The 23371-nt window shown below is 36.9% G+C and overlaps 1 protein-coding gene across 1 annotated transcript; it reads right to left on the minus strand.

Moving 5' to 3' along the window:
* Positions 1–12529: 12529 nt before the first annotated feature.
* On the minus strand, positions 12530–16879 carry SOSTDC1 (sclerostin domain containing 1). Its single transcript, XM_047694991.1, has 2 exons — positions 16544–16879; positions 12530–13946 (listed from the first exon to the last, which is right to left on the minus strand). Exons 1-2 carry the CDS (start codon positions 16746–16748, stop codon positions 13531–13533), a joined length of 621 nt encoding a protein of 206 aa, XP_047550947.1. The 5' UTR covers positions 16749–16879; the 3' UTR covers positions 12530–13530.
* Positions 16880–23371: the final 6492 nt, after the last annotated feature.

Below are 23371 nucleotides of genomic sequence, written 5' to 3' on the forward strand. Positions count from 1 at the left end.
CAGAGTATCTTCCAAAAATGTTTGTTCTTAACCTTGCATTCTCCTTCTTTACTAACTCATCCTTTTTTCCTATATCTCTCCCTGCCTTACTCTTAGTCTACTTTCTGGATCAAGGACTTAGAGAAGAAACCCCCACCCAGGTCTACATTCACCCCCACTCAGCAAGCTCATCTCAACTAAGAAACACAACAATAACAATAATATTAGCAGTAACAACAAACATTGTGAACCCTTACATTCAGAAACTTGTTTAAGGCAGATTTAACTACCCATTTTAGAGGAGGAAATTAAGGTACATATTGCTTAAATACTCAACTATTAAGGGCAAGGCCAGGATTCATACCCAGGTATTAGGACTCCAGTACTTTTACTCTTAACTATAACGCAATACTCTCTAACAATACACAACATAAAATAAAAGTGATTTAAATGGACTCCCCATTTAATCTTTCTTTGTATTCCCATTCCTAGGATCCTAACATTCTAGAACCTTTGTTTGATGGAGTAATATCATCATTAGTGAATTAAACCCAACATATGGCCTTTCAAGTGTAAGAGAATGGAAGAAGAAGAACGGGGAACTATTCCAGTTACAGATGTTATTGTTGTGCATTCAGATGTAGGTGAAGAAGAAATTACAAAGTTGGCACTGTTTCTTATCCTTTGTACATCTAAAGGCTGTGCTAGGCAGTGTAACCACTAAGCAAAGCCTGGCACAGCTGTTCATTCTTTCTCATCGTCTTTTATCTATGTAGTGCTTCCTCTTAAAGTGAGTCTTTGAAATTCTGAAAGCCAAGTGCTTCATTTCCCATCATTCCACACCTAAGCCAAGTTTCAAAATTGGCTTTGATGTGTATTTAAAGTGTCTTGGCATTCTGCTGCCATCATTCCCTGGATCCGTCCCACTCTGTGAAACTGTGATATGATCATCTCCGTCCCAAAGGAAGAGACTAGCTGCATATGGAACCATGATGATATCCTTCTACAACTTTGTGGAGTTCATGAGTTACACTGATGAGTGCTGGAGAGTACAATGTGAATGGGCAAGAGTTACACGTTTTGAAATCATGCTGAGGTGATGTAGCCAGCCTTCTTTTAATCCATAGACCTTCAACCTTATAGTTTTAGTTCTGAAGTTTTCTTCTCACCATAGATCACAATGGCTGCCTAGCTAAAACACTGCCAGATTCAAATGCTTTATTTTCTAATGCTGTGGAACAGGCTTAACATAATATATATTGATATTCTAGATAATGCCGTTGGGTAACCATTATCATACTTGGTGAGTCATTCTCAATTAATTCCTAAGGGATTAATGGAATTGATGGTTTCTTCTTTTTCTGACTAATAAGACTATTTCAGAGCTTGAATGGCTTTCATGAAATAAGCTAAAAAAAATTGATTTATAGTTAATCATTCACCTGTGACTGGACGTCCTAATGACTTGGTTGTTATTAAAATATATAACAATGGTAATAGCAAAAATGAACATCTAACACTTACCGCCCTGACTCAATCCATAGAAGGTAACTTTATGAAAATGTCTCAGAAGCTAGGAGACTCTACAGTAAATATGCCTCAGTTTTTCATGTGCTACATGATTTTCTCAAAAAATTTTCTCAGATTTTGTATCTTTCTGGCTTTACTAGGTTGGTTGGCTTCTTGAATTACGTGATATCTAACCTTAAACTAGGACATCTAAAATCTCCGGATTTCTCCTAAATGTCTCTTTCAGATTCTCATCTCATGTATAAAATAATGAAATGGGAAGATTAATGGTGGAAGGGACCTTGGAGACCATCTTAGTATCTACATTCTAGAAATGAACAACGAAGAAAGATTCTTCTTCTTTTCTTTCTCTCTCTCTTTCTTTCTTTCTGTCTGTCTTTCTGTCTTTCTCTCTTTCTTCCAACAGAGAGAGAGAGGTGATGGGGAGGGGCAGAGGGAGAAAGAAAGTCTTAGGTAGGCTCCACACCCAGCATGGATCTTGACATGGGGCTCAACCTCACAACCCTGAGATCATGACCTGAACTGAAATCAAGAGTTGAATGCTTAAAATGAGCCACCCAGGTGCCCCAACAAAGAAAGAGTCTATAACAATTCAGTGCTTGCTTAATTTAGTACACTGTTACAGACATTGTAAAGAAAAGTATGCCTGAGGAGACTAGGCCAGGCAGCTTATGTTTTGCTCTGCATATCTACCCTCTATCCTTCACCCTCCTCTCTGTCCCAAGGTCTAACTATATGGATTACGTTCACCACTTCCAAGCCCATGGCCTCCAATGGAGACTGCCAGTGGAGAGCCTTGGCAGGGGATCAATCAGAAAAAGTAAGGAGAAAGGAGAGTGACAAAGTGTTATTCCCCTGGCTCCCTAGATTTGTAGGATCTTCTGACCAACTCCTCAGATTGACCATAGTCCACTATTCCTCTCAATGTGTTTCCTCCCCTGCCAGAGTCCAATAACCTCATCCTTCCCTCTCTTCTTGGTCTCTGGGGTTATGACAACTTTGTTGGTGCTGGCCCTGTGATCCCCCACTATGCCTTGTGCTTTCCTTACATCCCACCCAGACTTTTATAATTAGTCCCCTTGTAAGTTTATCCACCTTAATTTATTCTGAGTGTGTTGCCTGTTTTCTTTTGGGACGCCAGGGATGTCAACTCAGATCTCAAGAAGTATATAATTTAGCTGTTCAGAAATAGTAGACTTTTGAGATTGGAATTCTAGTCTCTTAACTCCTGAGAGATCAAGTAGCCCCATATGGCCCACAGACCAGCTTAAACTGATCTTAAACAGCTTTAAAAACTTAAACCTAACAAGTAGACTGGTACTCATAGTTTAGCAGGTAGGGATTTTTTTTTTTTAAGTCTACTGCTAGTATTTAAAAATTAAGAAAGTTCATATAAAGTATTTGTACTGTTGGTGGAATTTTCCTGCCGTGTGTCAGAGTACTTTGTTATGAGGGCCATTTTTCTAACATCCTCATTATTTTCCCTTGTCTTACTCCCAAGCCACTGGTCCTTCTAGGCACTGACTTTGCAAACCCTCCCCTGATGTATTTTCTCTTCCAGATATGTTTGTATTCGAGAAAGATCAAAAATGTTAAAAAATGGAATACTGTGAAGAACACTGGGTATTATATACAACTAATGAATCATTGAACATTATATCAAAAACAAATGATATACATGTTGGCTAATTGAATCAAAAATTTTTTAAAGTATTGAAAAAAAATTTAAAAATGGAAATGATCTTCTACTGTAAAGTACTGGGTATCAGTAGTTACAAAAGAGCTGGAGAGAGGATTTTTTTCATTTATAGTTGCTTTGTTTGTTTGTTTGTTTGTTGTTTTCACCAGGGACAGAGAGCAGCAGGTCTTCTGATGGCCTTGAGCAGTGTCTGAAGGTTCCTATTCTGGGCAGCAGTCCTGAGAGACTGGCTTTTCAGAACTCATTCCAAAGCTATGCTATGGTGTTGATTGTGTGTCCTTACAAGCCTTTTTCCCCTGTCATCAGCATTTTCCAGCTCTTAATTTCAGCTTCACATACAGCTGTCCTGGCATTGTGGTCATCTTCCCATCGAACGTACTTATCATGACTACTGGTAATAAAAGAGACAATAAAACACAATAGAAAATTCTTAACCCAGAATGTCCAGAAAGCACACCTGTTTCAGCTTAATAATATTACTGAATCATAAATATCTTAACTCCAAAAGAACACCATGATCAAAAAAGAGCCTTGTTCCAGTTCCAACATCTGCCAGAGTCACTCTCTTGGATTTCCCCCCATTATATGGATTGAGGAATGGGGATATAATGTACATTTATACAAATGCAATTCAAGTCTTTAAAATATTATTACCCTTGAACATATGTTAATGTCTGAGAACCGCTTAAATTATGCAATATCAGTATGGGTTGCATGATATCACTGCAATCATCTGTTGTAATCCATAAAAGTCTCCATATTTTTGGAGATTGCTTCACTAGAAGTTTATCATTACTCAGCCAGGCCAATCAGCATGTTCCTCCTCTCCTAAACAAATTGATTGCAGTTACATTACTCTTAAAGTTTACGATTATTTTAAAATTTCTATGTAAATGTTAGGTGCAAGCAATATTTGGTGTCCTAGATGAAAAAATATCTGGATATGTGGTTTGCTAGAATTATCTATAGCTATTGCCTTTACTTGTGCTATCATTAGCAATACAATGGCTCCACTTTATAGACACTATTAGGAACTTTTATATTCAATATCAATGTTGAGAAAAAGATGGTCTAGAAAAAGCAGCTAATAAGAATATCTGAATAAAGAGAGGGGCACCTGGGTGCCTCGTCAGGGAAGCATCTGCCTTCAGCTCAGGTCATGATCCCAGGGTTCTGGGATTAAGCCAGGCATCAGGCTCCTGGCTCAGCAAGGAGTCTGCTTCTCCCTCTCTCTCTCCCCCTGCCTGTGCTCTCTCTCTCTTTGTCAAATAAATAAAATCTTTAAAAAAAAAAAAACTTAAAGAGAAAAAAAATAAAATTTTAAAAATTTAGAAAATTAAAGAGAAAAATCTCTATAAAATTTATAACAACTTTATATAAGAAGATAGGTTCTTTTCAGAAAGTTAATGCTAAGATTATGTTTGCTTAAAAATAAAAGCTTCAGCTCTATCTGACAGACCTGACAATTATAAGGAAAAACATGTTTTCCAGTATACTTCTACTGTTTGCTATAGTCTACCTCAAATTTTCATGGCAAGGTTAGCATCCTCTTCTTAAATATATTCTTCCTGTTTTAAGTCCAGAGAGTGCAATTTAGGTAATGGATCATATCAGTGTTGCCTTATGAATGTTGCTCAAAATGAGATTATGTGTAATTACTTCTGCATTTTGCAGTAGGGCACTTGTTATTTTCTTAATTAAACTGCCATTTGTCCACCAATGTGTTCTGAGAAACTAATTGACATAGACTAGATTTTCAACAAATACTAATATTACAAAATATTTTGACCAGAAATATCACTATACCACATACATCACAATATGTATTCATATTTAAGGTTTTCAAAATGAAAACTGTCAACAAGAATGTAATGTCATTATTTTATAATAAAACCCAATTCTCCATATAGGCTGTAACCACTTTCTCTTATTATTTTCTCTAGAAATGAGTAGGCAATAGGATAGCAATAATTCTTTTTGAAGAACAAATTTCTAATGCCTTTTGTGCAAATTCGTCTCATTTTCTCCCTGGTCCTTAATCTGTCCTTGGTGTTTGCTCAAGTTTAGACAAAATGTAGGAAATGCCCAGTACCAGACTATAGTCTCAGCCTTCCTGGAGCTGGGTCTCCAATTTCATCTTACATTGCTTGCATTTACAAGGTACTGATTATGATGGAATGTATCAATTCCATAACAATTCTGACTAAAATCTTATTCTGAAACTTCACAATTGAGTGAACTGGAAATATCATCAGAACCAAAGAATAGCATAAAATCTGCTTTTGTGGGTGTCAGTGTGATTGAAAAATATGGACAAATTGGGCTAAGAGAATATGAATATTTTAGTCTGGAAGGCACATTAGATATTATCTAGTTCAACTCCCTTATCTTATAGATGAAGTAATTGAGCCATAGGAACATTAAGACATAAGTATAATTTCACCCAACCAATTAGCAGCTGCATTGTCTAAACTATATCCCAGGTCTTCTGTTTACAAGTTCACATGTTCAGCATTTTTCACAGTTAAAGCTCTGTAAAAAATGCTGAAAAAGAAAAAGAAAAAACTAGAGGCATCACATATCTCAGCTTCAAGTTATATTACCAAGATGTAGTGATCAAAACAGCATGGTACTGGCACAAAAATAGACACATAGATCACTGGATCAGAATAGAAAACCAAGAAAGGAACCCACAACTATATGGACTATTAATCTTTGACATAGCAGGAAAGAATATCCAATGGGAAAAAGACCATCTCTTCGATGAACAGTGTTAGGAATACTAGACAGCTACTTGCAATGAATGAAACTAAAAGTGGACCACTTTCTTATACTATATACAAAAATAAATTCATATGGGTGAATGACCTAAATGTGAGACAAGAAACCATCAAAATCCTGGAGGAGAATGCAGGCAGTAACCTCTTTGACATCAGCCATAGCAACTTCTTTCTAGATAGGTTTGAGGCAAGGGAAACAAAAGCAAAAATGAACTACTGAGACTTCATCAAAACAAAGATGTTCTGCACAGAAAAGGAAACAATCAGGAAAACTAAAAGTCAACCTATAGGATGGGAGAAGATATTTAAAAATGACAAATCTGATCAAGGATTAGTAGTGTCCAGAAAGTATGAAGAACTTGTAAAACTCAGCACCCCAAAAATGAATAATTCAATTAAAAAATGGGCAGAAGACATGAAAAGATATTTTTCCAGAGAAGACTATAGACAACCAAGAGGCACTTGAAAAGATGATCAACATCACTCATCATCAGGGAAATGCAAATTAAAACTACACCTCACACCTGTCAGAATGGCTAAAATCAACAACATGAGAAACAATAGGTGTTGGTGAGGATGTGGAGAAAGGGGGACCCCCTTGCACTCTTGGTGGGAATGCAAACTGGTGCCCCCACTCTGGAAAACAGTATGGGGTTTCCTCAGAAAGTTAAAAATAGAATTACTCAATGATCCAGCAATTACACTACTAGGTATTTACCCAAAGAATACAAAAATACTAATTCAAAAGGATACATGCCTCCCAATGTTTATAAGCAGCATTATCTGCAATAGCTAAATTATGGAAACACCCCCAAGTTCCATCAATTGCTGAATAGATAAACAAGATGTGGCACACACACGTGTGTACACACACACACAATGAATATTATTCAGCCATAAAAAGGAATGAAATCTTGCCATTTGTGATGACATGGATGGCGCTGGAGAGTATTATGCTAAGCAAAATACGTCCGTCAGAGAAAGACAAATACCATATGATTTCTCATATGTGGAATTTACGAAATAAAACAAATGAGAACAAACTGAAAAAGTGCGGGGGCGGGGGGGCAAACCAACAAACAGCCCTTCACTATAGAGAACAAACTGATGGTTACCATAGGGGAGGGGAGTGGAGATATGGGTTAAACAGGTGATGGGGATTAAGGTACACACTTATTGTGATGAGCACCCAGCATTGTATGGAAGTATTGAATCACTCTATTGTTTAAATGAAACTAATATTACACTGTATGTTAACTAACTGGCATTTAAATAAAAACTTTAAAACCAAGTTTACATGTCTTGAAGTCACTTGTATAAAATGACTACATAAAAAATTGCAAATAAGTAAATTGAAAACTTTATTGTTTATTACTTTCTTTAAAATGTCAAATTGTCACACATTAAATGTAAAAGTCTTCTTAATTAGTACACAAAGTAGACAATATTAATCAATTCTTTGGAAAGATAGTATCAAACAGATCAAAGGGCAACCTTTCATTAGATTATTAAATTCATCTGGCAATTTTTATCTTTGGTTTACAATAAGAAAGTACGTAGCAAGAAAGATTTGGTTATTTCTTTAACTCTTTAAGTGTGAGGAATTAAAACACACACACACACAAATGAGAAGTGAGAGAGGAAACAAGGAAAAAAAAAATAGAGAGCTCCAATTAGTGAAAATTGTCAGCCACAGTTGACCTTTGAACAATGTGGGGTTAGAGGTGTCAACCTCTTTCAGTAAAAAATTCATGTATAGCTTTGGACTCTCCAGAAACTTAACTACTAATACTCTACTGTTGATGGGAAACCTTATGAATAACATAAACAGTTAATTAACACACATTGTGTATATGTAATTATATATTGTCTTCTTATGATAAAGTAAGCTAGAGAAAAGAAAATATTAAGAAAATCATAAGAGAAAAAAAAGAAAAAGAAAATCATAAGAGAAAATACATCTATAATACTGTACCATAAAAAATCCATGTATTCCTGGACTGGCTCAGTTCCAACCCATGTTGTTCGAGGGACGCTGTATTAATATATAGTGCTAATTAAAGATCATAATGGATTGCTAAAAAGTCCTGGTTACTAGACTCCTGGGTTCTTTGTGTTAGTCTATCTTTCAAAGCCAAATTTAGGTTAATTTAGGGGAATTTAATAACAAATGCCCCTCAAAAAAGCCTTTATTCCTACTGAAAAAAGAACTGATATATTTTTTTAATAGTAAAATGTCAGTTTTAATAACAATGAATTTTGGTTGAATACGTTGGTATCAATGACAATGTCATTCAGTTTAGATACCCTGTCTCAGATTCAAGGGCCTAATCCCACCACTAAAAAATAAAGTCGATAATACAAGGTAATCCTTAGTGTGCAGTTAGTAAAATGCAAAGGAAAACATTTAGTTTCCTTAATAAATCTCCCAAACTGTTTCATTCTTCATTTGTAACAGAAAATAAATCCTTTGGCAAGTCTGTCAATGCAGATGAAAAACTATCGCTCAGTCTAATTTGCACTGGAAATAATTATCCAGTCAGTTTGGCATTCATTTTAATCAGTTCTTGAACCTGGAAGCTAAAACATCTTTCCTTTGGGGTTTCTGTAGTAGTTGCTATCCTGTAGCTCTTCTAGACAATTTGCAAAATATGCAGGCTAAGGCACCAAATGCAATGTTAGCTAATGAGTCAAGAGTATGGATAAACTAATGGAATTGAAAATGACACTGACAAGGAGCACGTCTTCTGGGGTATCTATTCTAGAAGGTCTCTCTTTGTGGATGTAACAATAATGGCCAAATATCTACTTAGTTCATAAATCTAGATTCATTTAATTTAACACAGAGTTGTATTGGAATAGGTTCCACTAAGACCAAGGTGGGAGTCACCTCCAATAAGACCAAGAGGGAAGAGAGTATTCTAACACGAGAACATACTCTAGCACTGAGGGTCCTAAATCATTTTCCCACTGAATTCCTTCTGGGTGTCTACAGGATTTTATCAAAGATTTTCCATGTATTTCACTTTATAGGAGAACTGTATAACTAGAATTTAAGGTGAGTTTCTACCTCAGTGCTAAAAAAACATTTTCAAGAGTTACATCAAATCCAAATGCTTTAATTCCAACTATAATGAATTCGATTTTGGTACCTAAATTTCATGGTGATAGCAAAAAATGGATATTTCACATACTAAATTTAAACTTTCAAAGACAGACATAAATTTTATTCATCTGTGTGGAAGTTTCCTGGTTTTGCTTTTTTTTTTTTTTTTTAAGATTTTATTTATTTATTTGACAGACAGAGACTACAAGTAGGCAGAGAGGCAGGCAGAGAGAGAGGAGGAAACAGGCTGCTTGTGGAACAGAGAGCCTGATGTGGGGCTTGATCCCAGGACGCTGGGATCATGACCTGAGCTGAAGGCAAAGGCTTTAACCAACCAAGCCACCCAGGTGCCCCTGCTTTTTGTTTTGTTTTGTTTTCTGGTTTTGCTTTGACTAAATACTATTCTTTCCACTATTACTGCCTAGTACAACCATTCTGTTCAGTACCTATTAAAGTAAATATTGGGGCACCTGTGTGGCCCAGTCCATTAAGCGACAGATTGACTCCTGATCTCAGCTCAAGTCTCCACTACACAGTTGTGAGTTCAAGCCCCACATTGTGTCCCACGTAGGATGTGGACCCTACTTAAAAACAAACAAACAAACAAATTAATTAATTAATTGCTGGGGGAGGGAATTGATGAACCCAGATTTCTATAACCAACAAAAATACCTTAAAAAATAAGTAAATCTCATGCTAAATAGACATGTCATGTTACATAATTTAAAAATACTAGTTCTAGTAGCAGATAGAATGAATGATAAAGCAAGATCTCCTAGTAAAACCTTACTAATTTGACATTGGGCTGAAGTAGATTAAGATTCAGTCTTTTTTTAATTTAAAAGGAAGTGACTTAATTTTCGTTGCTCTTCAAAAAATACATGGTAAAATAAACATGGTTAATAGAGTATTGTCAATTAGCAGTTATGTGTAATTAACATAAATGAATAAATATAAAGGATTTGTGGTTAAAATATTTTTTTTTGCCACTAGATATTTCTAAGAGCTCTATGTATGTCCATGTTTAACTTGGGTATAGCACACAATATGTATTATTTATTTGCATATGTGCTATTAATTTTCCTTTCATTCTTATTATTGACATCTATCTATATATCTAATGTATGTATACATATCAATATTAATATCTATCTTCTATCTATTGAGTCTCTTAAAAAAGTCCTTTATTCATAGTGACAAAAATAAATTTGATAAAAAAATCCCTTTATGAATAGATATTAAGAATGTGAACTAGAGAACAATTCATCATTTTGAACTGATAGTTACTAAGGCGAGAAGACAATTATGCAGAGTTTAATCAGATGGGAATTTGTGCGTTAACTGGAGGAAAAAAAACCTGAAATATAATCAGCAATTCATATGCAAGTGCTTTTTAACATTTTAAAATAATAACTATAAAGCTACTCTTTCTGTTGACTTTTAATTTGCACTTCTCTGAAAGCTTGATTGTATCCTAGGTCTTTCTTATTGATTGCTGACCTTTTCCTCTCATTTGATGCCAAATACCATGCAATGAATGCCTCATCAATGCAACAAGGCCAGAAAAGATCAGTAAATTGAATATGACCAGGAGAAATACATTCAATTCTTCACTTAGCTGAGACTAGAGAAGTCCTATTTAAGGATTTTATTTATTTATTTGACAGAGATCACAAGTAGGCAGAGAGGCAGGCAGAGAGAGAGAGAGGGGGAAGCAGGCTCCCTGCTGAGCAGAGAGCCTGATGCGGGGCTTGATCCCAGGACCCTGGGATCATGACCTGAGCTGAAGGCAGAGGCTTTAACCCACTGAGCCACCCAGGTGCCCCAAGAAGTCCTATTTATAATCTTCTTTTATTCCATTTCATTTTTCCTAGTACATTAATTTACCAATTCACAATTAGCCATCCAATCAGTGATGATTTTAGCATTTTATCATCATCAAAATTTTGGTTTCAGTGTTTTCTTATTAAAGGGCAAAAACATAGTCTTCTTGATTGTGAAAAGCTATTGTCAGGTCAAATTCATTTTATGCCTCAGATTTTGGAACACACTAAGTTTTAAGATTAACTCTAAAGCCATCTACTAAAGGTTCTATCTAATTGAGACAGAAGAAATGGCCAAAGTGTCTTAAATTTCTATTATGTTAACTATTCCATATGGAGCAATGATAAACAAATGAAATACCCATATCAAACAATGCATTTTTGGAATATTCAACCTATGATATAATTATTATGAATGTCTCAAATATTAATATGATTATATACTATGAAGTAATAAGGTTGGAAGATAAATCAGTAGTAGACTATGAATTGTCACTTTATCTAATGGTACAATAGTTAGCATTATTATAAAATTAGAGATGTTTTCTGTCTTTATATATGTTGAGACTCTCCTACCTCTTATAGAAGAGGGAAAATATTAATGTCCCTATTTAATTCACTGTGCCATGTGTAATATACAGGTGACTTTTAAACTTGCAATTACAAAGAGAAAAAACTGGTAAAAAAGTACCAAGGACCCTTGATGCTCAGGATCCAAAAGGGAAAACCCAAAAGATCTTATCAGAACATAACCAAGCCCCTTTGGTTCTCCTCTGGACTAATGGGATCAATCATTTGAATGAATTGGCACAGCAGTCGTATGTGTGTGTGTGTGTTTATCAAGACTGTAATGTTGCTTAATATTATAACATGCCAGACTTGAAAACATTGAAAAATTAGTTTTTGTTTTCTTTGTTGTTTTATGTTGTTTTCTTTGTTGTTTGGGGGGCCACGCAAGCGATCTTTTCACAATTCTTTCCTCAAACTTAGCTGCATGTTGGGATCACCTGGAAAACCTTAAAAGCTGCTGATATCTGGTATCTAGCGCCAGAAATTGTGATGTGATTTGGATGACAGCCTGGACACTGGGTCTTGCATTATCTCCTCCAGGTGACTGTAATGGGCAGCAGACCTGGCCTCCTGGGCGTATGTAAATATGATATTCTCATTACAACTCACTGCTGGATTGCCACCTAATTTTAAAAACATTTTTATTTATTTTTTTAAAGATTTTATTTATTTGAGAGAGAGAGAGAGCAAGAGAGAGCAAGAGTGGGGAGAAGGAGAAGCAGGCTCCCTGCTGAGCAAGAAGCCCGACGTGGGACTCTATCCCAGGACCCTGGGATCATGACCGGAGTTAAGGGCAGATACTTAACCAAATGAACCACCCAGGAACTCTGCCTCCTAACTTTTTAAATCAACCCTTTACTGAAAAGATTGTCTCTTCCTCTCTCTCCTCTCTTCTGCCAAACATTCTGTCAAAACTAAAATGTGCCTTATCAAAAAAATCATTTACCCTGCTACATATATTCTAATTTTTGTAAACATGTACTTTTTCTGTACACGTTAAAGGCAAGGACAATAGCTTTTAGCAGTGTTTATTTTTGTTCGAAAAAACTGATGGAATTGAAGGTTAAATCACCTTCTGATTGCACAGATTAAACAAAAAAGTATTACATATTTCAGCTTTACAAAACATCTTATTGATTTAAAAAGATCCATACTATTGATAAAGTTGATGATGCAACATATATGTAATAAGGAGACTAAAATATTTATTTTACATATCTACAACACATATTCTCATATTCCTAGATCAATCACAAATCATATAGGAAAATATTTAGGTCCATGGAAAAGCTTCAAAACATAAAAAATTAACATTTTGAAAAAAATCACATGAAAGCTCATTAAATAATAACATTGACAAATAAATAGTTCATCAGTACTTATTAGCTGCTGCCATGCATTTCTGGCATTCCATTCTAAGCAAGGGTCAGCATGCAGGGTATAATTTCACACTATGAGACTGTCAAAAGCTACGGGGCTGAGTTCTGAAGTGAAATGTCACAATATCTTGCCCTCTTTCAAAGGAAATCACTCATGGCTGCTAAACTCTTCCCACGGAGATTACAAAAAAAAAAAAAAAAAGAAAGAAAAAGAAAAAGCACCTTTCTGAAGTGTTACTGTGAAGATTCGTGGCAACTTTTTTTTTAACTTTTTAATTTTGAAGGGGTTTTGTTAGGGATGGGAGTGAGGGATGGGTTGGGGTGTGGAGGGTGATGGAGAAGCCATTTTCTGTTTAAAAAGTAATGATTCAGTGATGTATACAGTACCACCAGTCTTTCGAGTACCATGGGGAATTAAAACTGCAGGTTGCCTGGGATTTAAATGCAAATCGCCCTCCTGGATATGCATACATCTTGAAAACTTTGAAAGGGAAAAGCTACCCCAAAGAAGGTCCTGATACTTAGGACAGCTTGGTGGGTTTGATCAAAGCAGAAAGCATATATTTTCAAGTAACAAAATAGCAATGGCAGGCTCGAGTCTTCCAAGCAGTCGAATCTGTAAAGCAGATGGTTACGAGTCAGTCTAGTTGGGAGAGTCTGAGTTCTAACTCAGGCTGTGCTTGCTGGATTTGCTGGCTCTTTTCCGCTCTCTGTGGTGCTGGGCGGGCTTGGCAGGCGACATGCTCTCAAAGTTGTGACTGGACTCGTTGTGCTGTCGAGTGTACCTCTTGCACTTGCAGGCGGTGACCACTGTGATCTTGTAGGTGCGTGTGCTCCCATCTTGGCACTGCAGCTGGATTCTCTGGGTACGCGTTTTGTCATTGACACACCTCCATTCCTGGGAGCTCCTCCTGCTCCAGTACTTGGTTCCATAGCCCCCTCCAATCCAGTTAGGGAGCACCGGCAGGGGCAAGCACTCACCGGCACACACCAGCTCTTTCAGAGGGCTGATGCTGGTGCACTGGCCATCGGAGATGTATTTGGTGGAGCGCAGTTCCCGGCAACCCACTTGAACTCGAGCTGCAGGAAAAAGAAAAGAATGTGCATTAAAGACAAGAAGCAAATCAACACTTGATTAAAAAAAAAAAGTAATCTGCAATGACAAAAATTGTATCCAAAGCATAGCAAATTGTTAAATAGAAAGCGAACCCCTATTTTATTTTCATAATGTAAAAATCTGCCTGGGGGGTTATAGAGAGACTTTCATGAAAATGATTGGTTTACATGGCTATACATTTTTTGAAACAAAATAAACTAGGCCTGATTTCTGTTTTCATGGATAATATTCGCTGACTGCTTACTAAAGTATTTGAAAACCCCATTTTTTTTTTACTTACTCCCCAGCAAGGCTTAAGCAATTCTTACACTTGTATAAAATATTCACTCTTTAGTAATCTAAAAAATAGCATACTTTAATGTTCTTTTTCTCACAGGTCATATCAGTTAATATCTGCAAGTGCTTTTAATTAGGTTTTTTTTTAACCTACTGGGAAAATGTGGAAAATATTTAAATATTTTGTATAATGCATATGCTCCCTACAATATTTTGTTTCAATTAAAAATTCATCTGCAGAGAATCATACATACATATGTGTACAAAGTCTGACATTTTGCATATCAAACTTAATAACTACATCTTAAACATAAATTCCCAAGCTATCTTTTAAAAACAAATATTAAAACGTTTGAAATGCAAAATGTCACTACAACTCAAAATTTGAAGAATATAAAAGACCCCCAAATCAGGAACGTATGGTTGCCATAACAACTTGGCTACATTTCCATGAATTTTATGGCAGAAAAATGCCTAACATGTCTGATTTACAACTGCGAAAAGAACCATGGTGTTCGTTTCCTGAACATTGGTCATGGCAAACTTTTTGTTTAGTTATTTGAATTTGGTGAGGATGTTCTCTAATTGGCTGTTACTGGTTACGTGCCTTCTGTAATTAAAGCAAAAATTAATCTTGAAATATTTGAGTTTTCCTTTCGATTGCTTTGTTATCTAAACTCAAGGAGAATTGCCTGTAACAAACTTGAAAAGAAATCAAAGCTCGTTAGCCAGAAAAAAAGAAAGTTTCTAAGTATACACTGCCGAAATTCAAAAGATAAAAACTGTTAAGAAACACTGAAGTAGCCTTGCACTGAAATGGAAAACCTAAAGCTAATTGGAAGGAGATACTGACTTAGGACTTATACTTTGTGTCTCTGCCTCAATACTTCTGAGGTGACAGATGTAGCCTAAAGGGATGTAGTAGTTGTAAAACAACTTCTGTATATACACATACATCCGTACACAGTGCAGGAGTAAAATGAAAGAACAAACTAGTGGGCTGGTCAGTGTGCTTGCTCTGCCAGTGTGACTGATTCCAGCTTCCCTTCCTGCATCCGCCTTAGGAATGCACCTGGAAACAACCAGAGATGATTCCGGGTTGCCTAGCTTTTTGTTCCCCTGTGCATAGACGTTCCGCATTTTTACAGTGACAGCTCATTGACAATGCACACCCACCACATTGCTCGGTAATCTAATAATAATCAGATGCTTCCTGTGTACCTAAAAGCAACTCTCTTCATGAAAGTAAAAACACCTTGGTTTTCTTCGAAAGACATTTGTAGGCATATTTGCTTTGACTTTTCAAAGGTCAGAGCTACTTTGAGCTGTTGAATGGAGTTGAAGTGCAGCAAAAGATGTGTGTCAGATTTCCTGTGCACTGTTTCTCTGTGTCTCTCTTAAGACCTGATTGTTAGCATGTGGACTTTTCTTGAAGGGAAGAAGTGAAGCAAAAGTTAGGAGAAAAAAATTTGAATTCCTCTAACAAGTGGTTCATTAGGGTGTCAGCTGAGCAAACAGAAAAGAAAACAAATCCTCGCTGTACAAAATATTATTGTACTGTTATTATTTTAAATCTCTAAAGTTACAAAAGCTTCCCCAGCCTTTCATAGAAATAAAACAATTACCCAAATCTTGATCTGGTTAAGAAGTAATCATCTTAGAAAAATATGATTCTCCAGTATTTTTAGTTACATCTCTCTTTTACACTGATCATCATCAAAACTCTCAACTATTTCACTGAACATATTTTAGAAATCTGTGTGAGCCATTTTTTTTTTTCCCGGAAAGCCTGTGATTTCCTATACATACTTTGCTTAGTTATGTTACACATTTTACCACAATTGTACATGTCCTAAAACACACAGAAAACAACCTAAATTTAAACTATCTAGAACCACACTTTAAAAAAAAAATTCTCGTTTTGCACACTTCTTAAAAAGCAACAGTTTAATTCCCAGAAACATTTTCTCTTTTGGATGTCTGATAGAACTTAAGTCCACGCCTGCATTATCAAACCACTGTTTTAGTTATATTAACTTTGTAGGGAAGAATGCCAATCTACACATGCAGTAGATTACTCCCAGATTGTTGAGCAAAATATACATGGTTCAGGTTAGTTAGCAATGAAACAATTCTATAGGAATGTGAGCTAATGCTACCAAAAAAGAAAAAGAAAGAAAGAAAGAAAGAAGAAAGAAAGAAAGAAAGAAAGAAAGAAAGAAAGAAAGAAAGAAGAAAGGAAGAAAGAAAGAAAGCCAAATCCAGGCAAGTAAAAGACACTTACTGTTCCGATCCAGTCCAGTGTTACTGAAATGCCTGCCTCCATTTCTGGCTTGATTCATCGTGCTGTTGCTGCTGGGGTATGCTGGAACAGGTTTAACCACATGTGAATAAAGGATTTCTGTGGCATCATTTTTAAAAGCCAAACAGCTTTTCATTAGGATGCATGCAAGGGGAATGAGATAGAAATGAATGGCAGGAGGAAGCATGGTGAGGAGAGGATTTGCTTGGCTAGAGAGCTGGTTAATTCCTTTCCTTCTGCTTCTGCACTGTAACTGTGAAATTCTTCCTCAAGGTTCCCTTTATATATCCAGTGAGGTTTGGCGTTCATTCAGGTGTAAAGTTGTATAGAGCTTCAGAGTGAAAACACAGAGAAGGGGTGGGATCCCTACATGACCCTGCAAAAGAATTTTACCAATGGAAGAGAAGACTACAGAAAAGGAGGAGCTTGGTATACAAATTGCCTGAAATTTCCGAGTTGTGCTTCATCAGTTTCTGGGAGCTGAAGCAGCCAGGCACATTGTATAGCAACTCCAGACTATCTCCCCTGCCATTTCCTCTCCTGAATCTAGTTCGCTTTCGGGTTTAATTTAAATGAGAATACACTGCTGTGCATTTGAAGAGATTTACATTCCCACAGTTGTTCCGTTCTTCCCCCCCCAGATTTTACAGTACTGGAGGGTAAGGGTGGCGAGCCGTTTTGTCCCAGATACTAGGTGGAATTCGTGTGAGTTTTGTGGGACTGGCATGGAGCACCTATTAAACGTACTTTGTTTCTCAAGAAGCAAACCAATATGTGTATACTTTTTTCCCTTTAAAGTACAAGGCATACGGAGCTCAGATCTGCCCCCTGGACACACTTAAATAATTCAGCTTTGATCTGCACGAACTGCTGCTCTGCTAGGTAAATTATTGCCAGGGGTTCTGTGTGGAGAATAATGAGCATAGCTCTTTCTGCATTCAAGTAACTACTATCAGTTTTCATCTGAAAAATATGTCACAATCATGAACATTCATGAAAAAAGCCATTTCTGACAGATTATTGCTAAGCAGATTCAAAATAATTTTTGCTAGGTTTTTCATGTGCTGCAGAACGCACGTTCTACCTGTATTTACTAAGTATTTTGTTCGCTGCTTCCTTCGACTCTCCTGCCCACGTAAGAAATTAGAACCTTCCCGAACTTCTGTATCCACATCTGCAACAGATGTGCCATTTACACGGCGATTCTCCAACGCTTAAAAAAAAAAATCATGTAATTTCATCTGATTTATGGGACATTTTGATTGGAATAATTACACACCCTGAATCCTCTTTTCAGTTTTAGGTCTATTTTTGCCCTTCGTGTGGTTACTAAAATGACCTCATAGCATGGAGATTTGGTATATCATATCTATCTATCTATCCATCCATCCATCCATGTCACCAAGTAGCACTCCTGACAATGAGGGATAGATAATTCTTTGTTGTGAGCTGCTGTTCCGAGTGTTTAGCAGCACACCTGGCTTCTACCCTCTAGATGCCATTAGTATAGCCCCACCCCCACCATTATAACAACAAATGTCTCCAGCCTTTGCCAACTATCCCCTGCAGGCCAAAATCACCCTAGTGGAGAACTGCAGTTTATCTCTCTATCTCACTATAAAAAGAAAGTAAAATTAAGAATAAAAGACTAATTATTTAATAATACTAAGAAATTATGAGAGTTTTTTAGAAGAAAAGTTATTATTATGGTTTTGTTGTTTAAAATCAACAACTACTTCTCTTTTAGAGGTATTTATACTGAAATATTCTTTGATGAAATGATATGGTATCTGGAATAAGCTTCAAAAATAGTTTGGTAGGAGGTTAGTTAGAACTGTGGGTGAGGCAAGACGGGCCATGGGTTAATGGTTGTGAGGACTGGATGGTGGATATTCTGTTTATTTACTCTTGCGTATATTCAAAATTCTACATAATCAAAATGTCAAAAACTGCAGTAAAAAATTTCAATTTAATGTGTATGGCTTAATAATAATTAGATCTCTATCTTAAGGTTTTATTTAGTCATTTGTTCTAATATCCTTTTTGAAAAATAAAATACCAGTATATCGTATGCACATGGAGATTATATAACAGGCATCCTCCTAAAATACTAACAGAAGAAGTTTTTAGACTTCTTATCAGGGTACTTGATATTAATTACATGAAGTATGTTAATATTAACCATTGACCAGTAGACCTAATGCCTAAAGGAAGTAAGAGGGTCAAAGTAATCTAATCTCTTCCCCATTACTATTGTGTGTGTGTGTGTGTGTGTGTGGTGTGGTGTGTGTGTGTATGAGACAGAGAGAGAGAGAGAGGAGGAGGAGAAGATATTATAATTTGCAGTTTATTATGGTAGGTTAATCATATTGACTGATTTTATTTATAATTGTTAAATCTGCACCTAGAATTTTGCCTGATAATACCTCAGGCAGAAGCAAATTAGGGACAAGAGCAATAGAGTTGGTGCATGTGGACAGGAAAAATTCTGAGCTCTTAGTCCAATACGTCCCTGGGGACCAAATTAGAAAACTATTTTGATAAAATAGAAAAAAATCATAAATTTGATATTAACAGTTCTTCCGTCCAGTTTAAAACTACTTCATTAGGAATAACCAAAAACTCTAAGATTATGGGTAAAATATTTGATATAATTGATTAAAGAAAGTATTCCCCTGAGAAGCTATGTTCTTTTTCATCTCCAAAACCCTGTATGTACACGTTTCTCCTTCTGTCTGGAAGATCTTCCTTGAATATTTTCCTCATTCCCTTCATTGTAAGCTAATACAGTCTTTCCTTCAAGTCTCATTTTTGGTGGAACTAGGACCAAGGAAACTCCCTTGCTGCCTACCTCCTCAAGTCTGGAGTCAGCACCCCAGCCATTGTACAAGAGTGGTTAATTGCCTGATGGCTTTGAAAGCCTTGTGATTCAAGAATGACTTTTATCTTATGAATAGTGGTGAATAAATGGATAAATCAGTTGTTCAAGAAAAATAGAAGAGGGGCACCAGGGTGGCTCAGTGGGTTAAGCCTCTGCCTTTGACTTGGGTCATGATCTCAGGGTCCTGGGACTGAGCCCTGCATCGGGCTCTCTGCTTGGCGGGGACCCTGCTTCCCCCTCTCTCCCTGCCTGCCTCTCTGCCTACTCTGTCAAATAAATAAATAAATAAAATCTTAAAAAAAGAAAAGAAAAGAAAAATAGGAAAAACTACCCTTTCACATGCTCAGACACTGGTGAATATTTGTGGCATGCAATCATAAAGATGGCCCCTAATAACCTTCTACTCATTGTATTTACACCCCTAAAGCAATCTGCTCCCCCTGAGTGTGCACTGGACCCAGGGACTAACTGCTAATGAACATAATATAGTAATGAGATGTGAACTCTATGACTGGGTTACCAAAGGACTGTGACTTCAGGCTTCCTTACCTGCTCTAGCTCTCTCTCCTGCTTTGCTAGGAACCAACTACCATGATGGAAGCTTTCCTGCCGAGAGTTGCGGCAAGTGGCAAGGAATGGAAGTCTCTTACCAACAAGGGAATGAAGGCTTCAGCCAAACAAACCATGAGGATCTGAATTCTATCAACAACCACCTGCGTGAGTCTGAAAGCAAATCTTAAAGCCAGAAAATCTAAATTTGAATCTTATTTCTGCTCTTCATAATCTGTTTGAACTTATAGTTCCGGACACTGTCTAAGTTAGTTGCTTTATGTGTAAAACATGATCACACATACCTACCTCACTGAAGAATAAAAAACATGAAAGTGTCTAGCACAAAACCTGGCCCAGAAGAAATGTGGAAGAAACAGTCACTGAACATGAATTTAAGAGTACTGTTTCTCATTAGAGTCTTTAAATTTAAAAATGAGTTTGGAAAGATTAGAGAGGTCTCCGACAAATACAATTAACTAAATTTAAGGTGGAGAACAAAAGTTAAAAGGAAGGATTGTTTAGCTTGATTAAATAAATAATAAAAAATGTATAAACGTTTTTTTGCTTAAAAATAATTAGCCTGACCAATTTTTTTTTTTATCTTTGACAGGGGAAGAACCAGAATAAATATAAACAAAATATATTTACTGAAAGCAACAATGAGCTCTATCTGGTCTTCTGTGGATTACTATGTTCAGAGAGTTCCAGTTAGTAAGATAGAGCTTGTTAACTGGCAAAATAGTTGACCATCATTAGTTTAGAAGAAAAATAAAACTACTATAGAAACTTTGAACATAAAAATCCTTAAAAAGAGAATGGATCAACATCTTTTATTCATTTCATATCATTATGTGTTGAGCCAATATTTGTCAAAGACGCTGTAGGCCGGAGTCTGCAAAGCTGAATGAGACATGGAGCTTGCTGCCTCCCCTTTCCCAAAAGCTCCTGTTTAGAAATCCACTAAAGGAATTCCCCTTTAACTTGATCTTTCTGTATGATTTTCTTCCTCCTTCATCACCTTTATTAGTCGTCTCTTTATTTTTATTTTGTTTAAATGTTTTTTGGTGTTATTTATAGAATAAATGTTAACATTCATTGACAATGAAGTGTTCATTCAATGAAGTGTTAACATTCAATGAAGTGTTAACATTCATTGACATAATGCCCAGTGTCACCTGAAATAAAACCCAAGTGGAAATTCCAACTCCAGTGGATGTATTTCTAGATGAACTTCTCAGACTTGGCGCCATTGACATTCTGGGCCAAATGATTGTTTGTTACAGGAGCTGTCCTGTGTATTGTAGGGTGTTCAGCAGCATGTCTGGGCTCTGTCTACCAGACACCAACTGCACCTCCCTCACCCAACTGTGAACAACAGAAGTATCTTCAGTCATTGCCAAATATAGTCCTGGTGTGTAAAATAGTCCTGGGTTATAAACTATAGGTCTATACAAATTCTCCTGTAAATGTCCTAAAAATGCCAGCAAGCTACTATTAAGGAAAACCCCCCATGCAAGCTCTAGGGAACAGTTGAAGACATTCGGGGCTTCCATACAATTGTACAAAATAGAGAGAGTACTAAGTCATCCTTCCCACTGGCCTTTGCTACCTCCCACAGTAGGAACTGATGTCCTCACTGTGCATTGATTGCACTCACACAAGTCCCTGAACTCACTGTGACCGAAGCTGGTAGCATATTAAATAGCCTGTCCCCAATAGTGGGAGCTAGAATTAGTTTTGTTCCACAAGACTGATAGTTGTTCTAAAACCCTATATTACCTGGCAGCTTGTTAGATATGCAAATTCTGGGCCTGACCTCAGACCCTGAGTCAGAATCTTCTGGCACAGAACCCAGTAGTCTGTGTTCTAACAAACTCTCTTCGTCATTGTAATACATGCTAAATTTTGAGATGCTGTGCTCTAGAAACACCTGTCCTCTATCTCCTTGGTCTCCATTACAGTTGCCTAATCTGTTTAACTAGGACTCTTCTTCCGATTCTTCCAGTCTGCACAGCCTGATGGCAGCCAGCCCCTAAAGCTTAACTCAGTTGGCCAAAACCTGAACCCATTTTTCTTTTCTTGTATTTATTTCTCCCTAGGGTCTGGATACTCTCCATGTCTTCCAGTGACTGATAAAAGTGCTTTGTTCCATGGAGATGGACATGACAGTTACTACCTACAGTGATAACCTCACTCACTAGAAACTTTGGCAGCCACGTCTGATTCTCATAGAGATCAGTGTTGACCCAGATTGAGGCAAGATTCTTTGATCACTGTGCTTTTGACTGTTGCCCACCAACCTCAGGAGCATTCCACGTCCTCCTCCATTCCAGGAGCCACATCAGGCTCCTAGCCCTGGCAGCCCACGGTATGGCTTCACTCTTTCCGGGGGAATCTCTTATTCAGGTACTAACAGGCCTCCTGGCAGAGCCTAAATTGGTTAGGTCCTTCCATCACTAGTAGTGACGTAGTAGTTTGTAGTTCCTTGGTATGTCAGAAAACTGGAGAACAAAAAGAATATAGTAGAAAAGTTGGCTCAGGGGGCACCTGGGTGGCTCAGTGGGTTAAAGACTCTGCCTTCGGCTCAGGTCGTGTTCCCAGGGTCCTGGTATCGAGCCCCGCATCGGGCTCTCTGCTCAGCGGGGAGCCTGCTTCCTCCTCTCTCTCTCTGCCTGACTCTCTGCCTACTGTGATTTCTATCTGTCAAATAAATAAATAAAATATTAAAAAAAAAAAGAAAGAAAGAAAAGTTGGCTCAACACCCCTGCAGTCTTTTCTGGGAAATTAAGGTGCTGCAGAAATGTCTGATTTCAATTCTGATCTACTTTTTAAATGTTTTAATTTAATTTTTAATTTTTTTCAATTCTGATATTTTTAATGAAGTAATTTGCTTCTAAGTTATATACAGATGGGAGCTGCGGTGTAAGGGGCCATACAACTGGATCCAAGGGAATATGGTAGGGAACATGGCAAATGAGCGGGACTACATTGATTGGAAAGGTAGATTGGAGCAGGTCATTGACTACAATCCTGCTTTGCAGGTTTGAAAGTTTGGATATAATTTGGTAGACAATGGAGAACCAACGAAGGATGTGTATGGTATGTGTGTGTTTATTTTTATTTTCACAAAGTAAAAACACCATGTAACTAACTTACACCCGGGTAACATGACCGAATATTTCCGGTACCCAGAAATTCCCTTTCTGTCCCCTTTCCTAGTAACCACCTCCTTCCTTCATGCTAAAATAAATGACTGTCCTGATTTCTGAAACCAGTTATTAATTTTGTCTATTTCAGTATTCGATATAAAAATGACTTTTACCCTTGTTGTGTACTATCACATTGCATAGACAGTGACAATTTATTTATCCAGTTTA

This window comes from Lutra lutra, chromosome 11 (assembly GCF_902655055.1).
Source record: "Lutra lutra chromosome 11, mLutLut1.2, whole genome shotgun sequence".
In the NCBI taxonomy this organism is placed as follows: domain Eukaryota; kingdom Metazoa; phylum Chordata; class Mammalia; order Carnivora; family Mustelidae; genus Lutra; species Lutra lutra.

Bases quoted from the DNA above. Each gene is read 5' to 3' on its own strand.
- SOSTDC1 (XM_047694991.1), bottom strand. From the start codon at position 16,748: ATGCTTCCTCCTGCCATTCATTTCTATCTCATTCCCCTTGCATGCATC. The intron at 13,947-16,543 runs GTAAGTGTCTTT...TTTTTCCTGCAG, and splicing joins CACTGGACTGGATCGGAACA to CTCGAGTTCAAGTGGGTTGC.